Below are 12340 nucleotides of genomic sequence, written 5' to 3' on the forward strand. Positions count from 1 at the left end.
CCCACGCCGTCGGGAGCGCGCGCAGGAAGGAGAGCATGTCCTTGGACGTCATGATGTACTCGGCGACGCGCTGGAAGAGCTCGGGTAGCAGCACATGCTGCTCGGTCGTCACGACGGCCTCGTCCATGCTCCTCGTGGGCTTGCCGACAAAAATGGAGTTGGCGACGACCCAATTTTGGCCAATCATTGATGTGCACGTTTGCGATTGGTGGAAAATACAATATGACGTGGCAGGCTCCAACGGCGTTGTGGCTGCACGACAGGCGCTACCGGAAACGGCGTCGACAATTCGTATGCTAGGCTCTTGCCATCAGAAAAGCTCCAATACCCGTATATAGCGCCCCTCTAAGCTAGGGGTAGCAATGAGATCAAACGTTGCTGCGACTCCCAACCCATCAAGCGACCGCATCGAATTCCACTGTCGGCAGCGCATCTATGGTCCCTGCGTGCCATGATGTTATGGTCGTTGTTGCGGTCAATGACCGAGAATCCATGAGAGTCATATCATGTATGTATTTAGAACGGGGGGACATCGAGCTTTACCCACGCACGGTTTGGGAGCGCCGCCGCCCACTCCATGCACCGTTCGAAGTCCTCAGCTTCGTCGACGGTATTGCAAAGGCCCACAGTTCCGCGTCGATCGATGGACGATGTGATCATGGAGTCAATGATACTAATGACACCGTACTTGGCGATGGGGTTGCCAGACAATTCGAGATCGGTCAGGTGCGCCGTGGCATCGATATGATGCGCCAGCATGAGTGCGCCGTCGACATCGATGCCGTTGGCGCGAAGCAGCAAGGCATCGAGCGACCGCACAATCGGCAGCAAAGCGATGAAACCTTCCGTGCCCAAGTTGTTGAACGACAACTGGAGTGTCTTGAGCGATGGGCAGTGCGGAATGACAGCGGCGAGTGCTTCCGCCGTGAGATATGTGCACCCTTGGTCGACGAGGCTCAGATGTCCTAGCCAACGGCACTGGGGTAGTGCCCACACCGTTGGAATCACACCGGGATCGCTCAGAGTGCTCCGATGCAGCTCCAATTGCTCGAGGCGCTGCATCGGCGCCAAATCGATGGGGGCCATATTCACGCCACCAAGCTCGAGTTGACGAAGGTTCTGCAGACTCGCGAGTACGGAGCGCAGCGCGAGAGCCGTGGGGTCGTCGAGGGGCTCGTCCCAGAAGAGGGATACGTGGCGTAGGTTGGTGCCGCGGATGACGCGCAAAACGCTGACTACGTCCCGTTCGTGCTCGACGACGGCCTCGAGTGTCTCGAGCTGGCGTGGGAGTGCTAGTCGCCCCACCTTCGAAAGGAATGGTTGATGCGCGATGATGATAAAGAGCATACGGGCTAGGGTCCCCTCCACCTTGAGGACCTTCAGCGTTCGCAATTGCAGAATTGCAACCGAGAGCCGGGCCGCGTCAAGCTTGGAGAGAGGCAGATGCCCGAGCTCGAGGGATGTTATGGGCGCGGAGCGAATCCATCGCACAAAGGCCTTGCCCGTCGCCTCGGACCACGTGACGGCGCTGTCGTGGTAGTGCACTGCCAGACGCGTGATGCTCGAGCACGCAAGCATCTTGACAAAGTTTGTTTGGAGCTCCGAGCCTCTCAATGGAAGCCAGTCGGCACGGAGCTCTCGCAATCTCGACATTCGACGTAAACAGTCAAAGGCGTGGGGCGGCCACGACCCGTCGCAGCAGTCACGGATGAGGACGCGCAACTCCTCGACGTTCCCGAGATCCGCCGCACGCTCCAGCTCGTACACAAAGCTTGCTGGATCGATGCAAAGGTTGGTGCCTGGCGGAACAAAGTCCGAGATGCTGCGTCCGACGTGCGTCGTGATGCGCGGCAGCATTGAAAGGTACGTTCTGAGAAGCACCACAAGCTGCGCGTCTGCTTCCGAGCGGGGCAGTGGCGCGTCCGTGAACGACGTGGGTAGTTGTACTTCGGGCCAGAGCTGCACCATCTTGGGCTGCTTTGCGCTCGTGTCGGCGAGACGACCGTCGCGCACGCAGGCGTAGAGCTCGTGCAAGGCGGCCATCGGCGGCGTCAACCACTCTTGCGGCAGCGCCGTTACATAGGCATGCATCTCGTTCGACGAGCTAAAGTACTGCGCAATGTGCTGCAGCGTCTCGGCCGGCAGGGGCGCGTAAGCCATCGTCACGTCGCGTGTCAAGTTGCGGAATGACGCCAAGTCGCTCCGGTTCACATCGTATCGTCAGTGTGTTTTTCTGTCCTGCATAGAATTGTGAAGGCATATCTTGCAGTAGAAGGCGTTTTAACAATTCTGTGGAGGTGGGGGAAAGTGCAATTTGAGTATCGGTAAAATATCAACCAGCAAGGGATGTGATTCGCCAAGAACTGTATCAAGTACAATCGAGCACAAAACGGATCCAGCAGCGTTCGACCACTAGTACCAGTACCCGATACGAATGCTGGGGTTTTCTTATGCCAGATATCTACAGTGTATAAGATCTGGTTGTCGACCTGCGCCAGTATTGAGTGCAGGAACAGCCCACCCTGGGTTGACAACCTAAGGGTATAACCGCCGCACGCAACGCTCGTCACGCACAACGGGATCCTTGCGCGTCTGCCGGGTCGATGTCTACTGGTTGCCATCAACCACAGCGACCTAGCCATCACCTACGTAGCTCGTTCAGCTGCGCCACTGGATGCCATGCTGTAGGCCATATCCATGTCGGATCATGCTTGAATGTCGACGTCCTTGGGTGATGCATAGCTATGGAGTGCGTAAGTTCTCTCTCCGTGTCTGACCCCAAGAAATTAACAAGAGTACATGGTGGCATTCGAGTTGACAACGGCGTGGTCGTCGCGTGGCCACTCGATTCCGAGTTGATACTTTCAATCCACTCCACACTGAACCGACGTCTCTCAAGCGATCAAATATTCTGTCGAGAGGCCCGGATGGGCCGCCGATTGGCTGGGTTTAGCACGAGGAAGTGCTTGTCCGTCTGGCAACAGTGATCCTTCGGACCCTTGAAAGTGAGAGGACAAGCGCCACAAAGCAATATGCTCTTGAGCCATACGCGCATGCCAAATGAAGTGCTGCAGCACATCGCTCAGTGCCTGCAAGACGGCAAGGCGATGCATGCTTTTCTATCGGCGTTGCCAGACGCTTGGCTCACACCGCCCATGGTCGCGCTTGCCACGCTTTACAAGGCCGTCCGCAGCGACCAGCTCGCCGATACCAACATGACGTGGCTTTGGCCCGAGCTGGACATGCGGAACCTCGCGTCCATCCCCGGCGAGTTCGCTCCAGCCTTCCACGCCTACGCGACGATGCTTCCAAGGCTGCAAGCCGACCTCAAGTTCCATCGCCATGTCAGCCTTCCGCGAGACACTCCAGTAGCGCGGAAATGTATCGTGTCGACCAAAGAGCTCGCAACAGCTCTCAACGACTGGGCGCAGCAGCTGCAGAGCCTCGGACTAACCCAAGACCCCGACGCTTTGCCGACGCAGCACCTCTGCAACGCGCTGCCCAGATTACCCAAGCTCCGTCACCTCGACGTCCTGTGGCAAGCTGACGCACACGCAGAAGAGACTACGGTTCTTCTCCATGCTCTTAGCGACTACTCGAACGTCACGGAGCTCTGGCTGCGCTACGATTCCAACTCGAGCTCGCCGCAGTGGACCGCGACCGAGGTCACGGCGCTTGTACGATGGCTCCAGGCCAACTCCGTCACCGCGGTCGGTCTCGTGGATGTCCCCATCGGCGATGCGAATGCAAAAGTGCTCGCACGCGCGCTGCTGCAATCCCAAACGCTCAAGTCCCTCCACGTCGATGACGGACAATTGCCGCGCACGCTCTTCAGCCTCGGGCTGTCGCTTCCGACCCAGCTCGAGTCGCTCAACACCTACGTGCGACACATCCATGACGTACTTGGCTTGACGCAGACCATTGCTGGCTCCAACCTGCGCACGTTGGTTGTCGGAACGGTGGTCCCGCTGGAATGGGACGCGATGCTGGCAACGAACCTCATGAACGCCATCACGAGCCTTCCGCGGCTGCGGCATCTTTTTCTGGACCACACAGCGCTCCCACTGCCGTCGGTCGTGCGACTGAGCGAGCGACTACCTTCGCTCACAACTCTGCGGCTGTATGACACGAACCTCGATGACGCTGGCGCGGCTGTGCTTGCCCGTGCCCTTCCTAGCTGCCGCCATCTCGAGACATTGGGGCTCATCAAGGAAAATTGCACGTACGTTGCTGCAGAGCTGTTGGCCAAAAACATCCCGTACTGTCCATCGCTCAAGACGCTCAACTTGGATGGCAGCCCGATTGGCTCGCGCGGTCTTGTCGCATTGCTTCCCGTCGTGCGCTGCCTCGACACTCTCAGTCTGCCTGGTTGCGGCATCGATGACGGCGGTGCGGCGGCGCTCTGTCGTGTGATGGACTCGACCGACCACCTCTACAAACTCGACTTGAGCTGCAACCTCCTCTCGAAAGTCGCTGTGAAGAGGATCATCCGGGCGCTCTCAAAACGGGCGACTCGGTGGGGCGCCGTCTACCTCTGCGACATCATTCAAGATGAAGGAGAGCTGGACGAGTGCATGTGGAAGTACCTCCGCAACGAGTCGTGGTGCTACGTGTAGCAGCGCACCTCACGATGCATAAGGTTGATAATCTGGAATCAAACGCTCGCTTCTTGTGTACTGCCCGATACCGCCGAGCACGAAACGTACTGCTGCAAGACAATACTGTATCAGATCGTATGTTGTAATGTAATACTAGTATATATATTCTAGTACATATGAACGTGTTTCGCGTTATCTTCGCTGGTACAAAGGGTTCTTAGAGACGAGCAATCTCCTTCTTCTTCTTCTTCATGCGCTTGCCGGGCCGTGGCTGCACAGGCGGCGGTGCGGGGCTGCGTCTTCTTCTTCTGTCGTCGTCCGGGGACGCTTGTGGCCGCGGGTGAGGCCACAACGACACGCTGTGTGAAGGCCTTCCAGGCTTTGCCGTCGGCGGCAAAGCGACGCAGTTTATTGAGGTCCTCGAGTCGCGGGCTAAGGTGGGTATTTCTTTGCACACGCTCGTTCCGCTTGACAGCGTATATCAGCAGCGACGTCCCAACGGCATCAAGCTCGATGCCGTCGATTTGCACCATGCGCAGGGCATGCACGTGACGAGTCGTCCTTCAAGTGCTGATAGCGTTTGATTTGAATAATCAAGTTTGATGACGCCAAGTCCAGAAATCCGAATAAGTGCGATTCACTTCCGCACTTCAAGGCAAATCATTGCAGAAAATCGCCATCATGAGCGACAACGTCGACGCTCGGCAGGCCAAGAAGCACAAGGCGACGCTCCTGCCGCCGGAAGTGCTTCAAGTCGTAGCCACGTACCTGCAAGATGGCAAGACGATGCATGCCTTCGTCTTGGCGCTGCCACCCGCGTGGCGCACGGAGCCCATGGCCGCGCTCGCCACGCTCTACGAGGCCGTCTGCAGCGGTCAGCTCACGAACACAAACATGGCGAGTCTGTGGCACACGCTCGACTTGCGGTACCTCACGTTCATGCCAAAGGAGCTCATTCCAATCTTCCAAGCCTACGCGCCGATGCTACCAAGGCTCCAAGCCAACCTCAAGGTCCATCGCCATCTTCGCCTTCCGCGAGACACTCCAGTAACGCGGACGCGTATCTGGTCGGCCAAAGAGCTCGCAATAGCTCTCAACGACTGGGCGCAGCAGCTGCAGAGCCTCGGACTACAGCAAGACCCCAAGAAACTGCCGATCCAGCTCGTCTGCGAGGTGCTGCCCAGATTGCTCAAGCTCCGTCGCCTCGACGTCCGGTGGCATCCTGACGCGCGTGCAGAAGAGACGATGTCTCTCCTCAATCGGCTAATCGCTTCCAACGTCACGGAGCTGTCGCTGCACTACGACGTCAACTCCGCGGCGCAGTGGACCGCGAGAGAAGTCACTGCTTTGACACACTGGTTCCAAGCCAAGCCCGTCACCTCCATTCGTCTTGTGGGTGTGCCAATCAAGGTTGCGAATGCAGAGACCCTCGCACGCGCGCTCCTACAATCACAAACGCTCAAGTCCCTCAGCGTCGATGGCGGACAATTGCCGCGCACGCTCTTCAGCCTCAGGTTGTCGCTTCCGACCCAGCTCGAGTCGCTTCATACGTATGTGCGGCGGTCCGAGGACGTGCCTGGCCTCACAGATACCATCGCTGGCTCCAATCTGCGCACGTTGACGGTGGGGACTCTGGTCCCTCTGGAAAAGGACGTGGTGTTGGCGACGAACTTCTTGGACGCGATCATTAGCCTTCCGCGGCTCCGGCATCTCTCGATCACTCACACAGCGATGCCACTGCCGTCGGTCGTGCGACTGAGCGAGCGACTGCCAGCGCTCACGAGTTTGCAGCTTCAAAACACACGCCTTGACGACTTTGGCATCGCCGTGCTCGCCCGCGCCCTTCCGAACTGCCGTCATCTTGAAGCGTTGAAGCTCGACGATCAAGAGTGCACGCACTGGGCTGCCGAGTATTTGGCCTCGAAGATCCCAGACTGTCCGTCGCTCAAGAACCTGGACATGAACTTCAACCCGATTGGCTCGCGCGGCCTTCGTGCATTCTTGCCTGTCGTGCGCTACCTCGACACTCTCAGCCTCTCTGGTTGCGGCATCGATGACGACGGTGCGGACGCGCTTTGCCGTGTGATCGACTCGACCGACCACCTCTACAAACTGAGCTTGCGGGCCAACCGATTCTCGACAGACGCAATGAAGCGCATCATTCGCGCAGTCTCGACGTCCTCCACTCGGTGGGGCACCGTCTACCTTTGCGACGTCATAGAAGATGAAGAGGAGCTGGACAGGTGCAGGCGGTGCGCCAAAAGGTACCTCCGCAACGAGTCGTGGTGTATCGTGGAGTAGCCGTTCCCACTCGTGTACTACATGATTGATACTGTCGAATACATCAAAGTCTTTGTCTCTTTTGGTTGTTCCCTCAGCTTTGAGGAGGCGCGACTGGAGCACCGTGGGTTCGCAGCAGGCCAACGCCACACGAAGCGACAACACACATAGGCAGCCGCGTCGCGTTGGAGCCCGAGGTAGACTCCGGGCGTCTCGAGCTGAGCCGGTAGAGCAATCCGCCACCCATTCATATCGACCTGCGATAGCGTTCAAGAGTTTTCTCACCAGACGTCTGCCCTCGAGTTGAAGGGAGTTGCGTCGTGTTTGCGATCGCAGCACAGCGAGCGGCGCCTTGGTCATGTCGCGGAGACGCCCAAGCCCCAGAGAGGTGACGGATTGGAAGATAAGTCATCTTGCAATGGCCAAGACCGTCTCGTCGGACCACGTGACTGTCTTCGACGTGGTACCGGTAGTGCAAGCATGTGTGATACAGGATGCTGCGATCATCTGGATAACGGCGGCCTGGAGCGGCGTGCTTACGGCCAAATCCCGCCACACAGGTAGCTCTTGCAGCGATGGTGCCCACCGTATCGGTTCAAAGTGGCTGGGCGTCCACTCGTCGTCGTCGTTCGCATCGTCCATGTACACCTCGTCCTCGTGATCGATGAAAACGCAGGGCGAGATAGCCGTCGCACGCGCCAAATCCGCCAGTGAGCCCACGTCCTTGACGTACAGCTTCGTCCCAAGCAGAATAAAGCGCGAGACAGTTTTATAGATGCACAGCGCCAGGTGCGGTAGCATTGGATGTGTCGGAATCGGAATCCTTTCCGAAGATGATGTCCCTTTCTTGCTTCGACGCCGAACGAGCTACGATCGACATGTGACGGCAGTGTGTGTATTCTTTCTATTATATCGCAAGTGCGGTGCTTTGCACGTCGCCAACACGACGTGTCGAGGACCGCAGAGCAAAACGGCGGTTGTACGGCGTAACCGATTGCGCAACCGATTGTGTAACCGATTCTGTAACCGGCAAGCTCAGATTTGAGCGCAATAACAGGTCCCGTGCGGGCGGGGTGAGCTGGAAGGAACTTTGAATGCGAAGCATCTTTTACCGGTCTTTGCGACGACGGCGCGTTGGCCTAGACAAAAGTCAATGCGCGACCTTTGCTGCAGTGCGCAGACTTTTCCGGGCCAACGCGTCGTCGTCGCTTGCTGGAGTCCTGGCGCGCTGTCACATTCGCACCTAATCAGAAAGTTGCGTGAATTTCAGTCAAGTGCGCCGTCGTACTTTATCGAAATTTAATACTTCAATCAAACTTAACACAACAGTGGTATACGAACAACGCCGAAGCGAACCGTGTCGCCAATCGAGACGAGCCGCTTCTGGCCCTGTCCAGCGTACCGGTATATACTTTTTCGGACGACGACATGGGACGCGCCCTAAGCATGGCCCTCCGCGCGACCCTGCGGCGCTCGGCCCGTCGCCCGCCATGCTGCGACGCATGCGCCACATCGCGCAGCCTCTTCTGTCGCGTGCATCGACGGTCCGCGACTTCACCTTGAGCAGCCTCCCGCCCACGGCCAATCATGCCACGGCGCCGTCGATTGATGTCGCCCGCATGCACGCCAAGCTACAGAGGCTCTGTGACGACAACGATTTTGCTGGCATCGTCGAGGAAGTGGCCGCGTACTACCGCCCGCTTCTGCAACCACTCGAGGGGACCGCGTTCGACCCGGTCATGACGGCGCGCGTAGAGGAGGAAGCGATGGCGCTGCTCGCCAAGTACCTACAGCAAGACGCCGCGACGCTGCTGTACGAGAACCTCCAAGCCATGACGGCGGCGTCACCGCTCGTCCAGCCGACGCCATGCACCATGTCCTTTCTGATGAGCATGCTCAGCTCTACCGACGTCGAGGCGGCCATGGATCTTGCGCTCGGCCGCGGCGTCGACCCGACCGCGTTGATGAACGCGTCGTACTTGGAAGCACTCATCTCGACCAAGCAGCTGGCGAAAGCGGCGGCGTTCTGGCGGCAGCTCAGCGACGCCAACGGCCCGCGCAACCCAAGTGGGTACCATCAAGCCATCGACCTCTTTCAGACGCTCCAGAGCGTTAAGGACCTGAAGCGAATCGCAGACGACATTGTGCTCCACCGCATTCCGCTCTGCGAGCTCGACTACCAGAACCTCATGCTGGGCCTCGCCGCAGGGTACCAGAACAAGAACGACCAAGCGAACGGCGCCAAGTATGCCGAGGCTGTCTTGATGCTCCTTGACAACATGCAGCGCGTGGACAGCCTGTCGCCGTCGCTTGGACCCATCGACGTCATCACGATGGACGCTCGCAACTACCTCGGAGCGTGTGACGCGGCCACCACCACGGTGCGCGTCCATGGTTCGTCTCTGACGCGTGCTCACGGCAGTATTGTTTGGCATAGAGCACGTCGCTTTTGGTTGACGCGGCGCCTACAAATGACGTGGCGCTGCATAACGGCGAGAATCCCAACTCGTCCAACGAGGTACATACCGGCACCGTCGACTGCTGGTACGAGCGAGGAGGCCGATCTATGTACATGTAGAACGGTGTGGCGGCCATCGTCGACGTGTCCCTTGCGCAGGGCGTCGCTGCTACGGTGCCAGACATCTGGGGGTCGCCCCTCTACCGCGCCGTGCTCTTCAACGAGCCCGAAAAAGTCAAATCCTTGCTGCCATCCTCGGACATTGACGCTGTCACGGGCGTACGCATGGTCTCTTTGGCAGGCCCTAACATCGATGTCGGGTAGGGTGGTGATTATCCTCTCTACAATGCGGCCTTGAATGGCCGCTTGGAGATTGTGCAGCTTCTCGTCGAGGCCGGGGCCACTGTCGCACCCGCCAACAAGGTACACGACATGGCGCGAGCGTCGCCGATGACGCATGCGTTTAAAGGGAGAGCTTCCCATTCTGTGCGCGTTCCGCCGAGGCCACGACGATATCGTCATCTATTTGGCCGCCAAGATGGACAATGTCAACATTCTATCGGTGCGCCTCAATGGCCTGCGTCGGTGCACAAGACTGATGCGGTCCTAGAGCGCCCACGAGCCGTTCTTGGTTTGCGCTTGCGGCCAAGGCATCCTACCGGTTGTCGACGCGCTTCTCCGTGCCGGTGCCGACTGCAACGCGGGCAACGCGGTGCGTCACTGCCTCCATGGGCTTGGTAGCGATGCCGCCATGTAGGACGGCGGCACACCGCTCATGGCGGCAGCGATGAAGGGTCAATTAGCGACCGTCGCGCGCCTACTGCAAGAAGCGTCGCTCCATGTCGACGCTAGAACGAAGGTGCATTCCTCGTGCTCGATAGATGGCCTGTAATGGTGCAGGAAGGGAGCACGGCTCTCTACTGGGCTGTCAATTCGCAACAACCGGACGACGACACGCAAATGGTGGCCATTCTATCGATGCTCTTGGCAGCCGGCGCGAATCCGCTCCTCGCGACCAATGTATAAAAATGTCATCTCGACGGGCGACAGCAGAGGACGCTTTGTAGACGAACCCGACGGTGTTTACGCAAGCCATTACACGGGGCTGGCGCGACGTCGCCGAGCTGCTCTTGCCGTACTTTGATATCGACGCGGGCGACCTGTGTTACGACGAGACGAAGACACTTCAAGTCCGCCGCGCCACCATCGTTCCAGACACTCATATATATATGCCGGAGGTACGAGAAATGCTAGCAAGCGAATATATATATTCGCTTGCTAGCATTTCTCGTACCTCCGGCTCGCCATCAACACCCGCCGAGCGCACATTGTATCGTGGCTCCTCGAGCTGGGGGCCGATGCCAACCAAGAAATCGTCGACAATCTCTCTTCTTGATGCAAACTGACAGCAGCAACCTGTAGGATGGACATCTTCCGCTGCTTGATGCTGTCATGCACAGCGACGCCAGCACGCTTGCGGTGCTGCTGCCTTACATGAAGGACTTGGAAGTCATCAATCCGGTAACCTTGCCGCTTTGTCTTTTCTACATGGGACCTGTCTAGTATGGGCACACAGCGGTGTTTGTGGCGACAATCCGAGCCAAGGTGGAGATGCTTCAGCTTCTCGCTGCGCACGGCGCCAACGTCGCCTGCGTGGACCAGGCGCAGGTACAATGCATTGGAAGCGGCAATGTCCGCTTATCTTTTGAGTAGGAGCCGAAGACTGCCATCGTCATGGCGAGTCTCCTGGGCCATGCGGCAGTCGTGCACTGCCTGCTAGAGCTGGGTGCGCCGATTGACGTCCCCAACGTAGTGCGCTTTCACTTTCGTAAGAACTGATAGATACAACTGTAGGCCACGCAGAAGGGATCGATGGCGCTGGCACATGCTGTGACCCGCGGCCACGGCGATGTCCTTCGTGCGCTGCTACCTCGTGTCGATATCAACGCTACCGAGGCCCACGCACCGGCTAGCGAAACCGGCCTGGCGTGGCACCAAGCCCTTCTCAAGACAGCGATGACGACGCCACTGCACTCGGTTGTCGCGTGTGAAGCCACAAAGCCTTTCGAGCGCCACGGCGACTACGTGGATGCCCTGCACGCGCTTCTCGAGAGTCTGTCGGTCGACGTCAACGGTCGCTCTGCGGTACGACCGACGCTGTTTTGCAGATTTGGAGACCTGACTCTAGGAGGCCAATGGGGCAACGGCCTTGGTGTGTGCTTGCGAGCGCGGCAACCTCGACGTGGTGCGGGCGCTGGTCGAAAATGTGGACTGCGATATCAACGCGGCCGACGATGTACGATCGTTTTGATTGGCGGCGAGAGATGGGACAAGTTTGTGTCTTGTAGGATGGCAACACGCCGTTGCACGCAGCCTCTCAAAAGGGATTTGTCGATCTTGTCGCGTACTTGCTGACGCAGCAGCCACGGCTCCACGTCATCGCTGAAAACAAGGTAGCTACTACTAAAACGATTCGACTTTCACCGATGAAATAGGCGGGCATGACGGCCTTGCAAGTCGCAACCGCGCACCGAGATGTGGTCGCTCTACTGTGCCAAGAACCAGCGCTCGTCGTGCACGCCTTGACCAATGTCCCGTGTGCAGGCTAGTTGATGCGAACTCCAACAAGACAGTCGTCGACGATTCATTGAATGAATATGCATGTGCTCCATTGAAGAGGGTGAATTCGATGCGGAGGACTTGTGTAGTACGCATGCAGTAGAACGACTGTGTGTGATACCGCCTTTCGGCACAAGCCACACAATGCACTTGGCACCCGTGTTGTCCATGGCGTGGTCTCGTACCAAGTGTCAATAAACTGTTTGTTGTCCCTTGCTGCAACGCCCTCGCAACGTCACGGAGCTCAGTCGTGGTGCGCCGTGTTGTATATTTTCGTAATAGAAGTGCACGCATGTCGCCACCAATCAAGAGTACATAAATCCAATTGATTCATGTCCTCTGTCCTCCAATACACCATTGTCTTTGTTCCCAGCGCATGCATCTC

General features: G+C 58.1%; 4 protein-coding genes across 4 annotated transcripts; 3 read left to right on the top strand and 1 right to left on the bottom strand.

Annotated features, from left to right (window-relative positions):
- Positions 1-516: 516 nt before the first annotated feature.
- SPRG_04892 (hypothetical protein) lies at positions 517-2160 on the bottom strand (the record flags this gene model as incomplete). The annotated part of the gene is made up of 2 exons (XM_012344032.1): positions 517-1292; positions 1350-2160. 2 exons carry the CDS (start codon positions 2158-2160, stop codon positions 517-519), a joined length of 1587 nt encoding a protein of 528 aa, XP_012199422.1.
- Positions 2161-3032: 872 nt separating this feature from the next.
- Positions 3033-4616, top strand: SPRG_04893 (hypothetical protein; the record flags this gene model as incomplete). The annotated part of the gene is made up of 1 exon (XM_012344033.1): positions 3033-4616. The coding sequence occupies one exon, from the start codon at positions 3033-3035 to the stop codon at positions 4614-4616; it is 1584 nt and encodes a 527-aa protein (XP_012199423.1).
- A 663-nt stretch (positions 4617-5279) lies between these two features.
- On the top strand, positions 5280-6939 carry SPRG_04894 (hypothetical protein; the record flags this gene model as incomplete). The annotated part of the gene is made up of 1 exon (XM_012344034.1): positions 5280-6939. One exon carries the CDS (start codon positions 5280-5282, stop codon positions 6897-6899), a length of 1620 nt encoding a protein of 539 aa, XP_012199424.1. The 3' UTR covers positions 6900-6939.
- Positions 6940-8368: 1429 nt separating this feature from the next.
- SPRG_04895 (hypothetical protein) lies at positions 8369-11176 on the top strand (the record flags this gene model as incomplete). Its single annotated transcript, XM_012344035.1, has 11 exons — positions 8369-9259; positions 9316-9396; positions 9457-9615; positions 9661-9759; positions 10094-10177; positions 10237-10356; positions 10404-10526; positions 10619-10711; positions 10759-10857; positions 10900-11004; positions 11050-11176. 11 exons carry the CDS (start codon positions 8369-8371, stop codon positions 11173-11175), a joined length of 1980 nt encoding a protein of 659 aa, XP_012199425.1. The 3' UTR covers position 11176.
- Positions 11177-12340: the final 1164 nt, after the last annotated feature.

The sequence above is a fragment of the Saprolegnia parasitica genome (genome assembly GCF_000151545.1).
Source record: "Saprolegnia parasitica CBS 223.65 unplaced genomic scaffold supercont2.16, whole genome shotgun sequence".
Classification (NCBI taxonomy): Eukaryota; Oomycota; class Saprolegniomycetes; order Saprolegniales; family Saprolegniaceae; genus Saprolegnia; species Saprolegnia parasitica.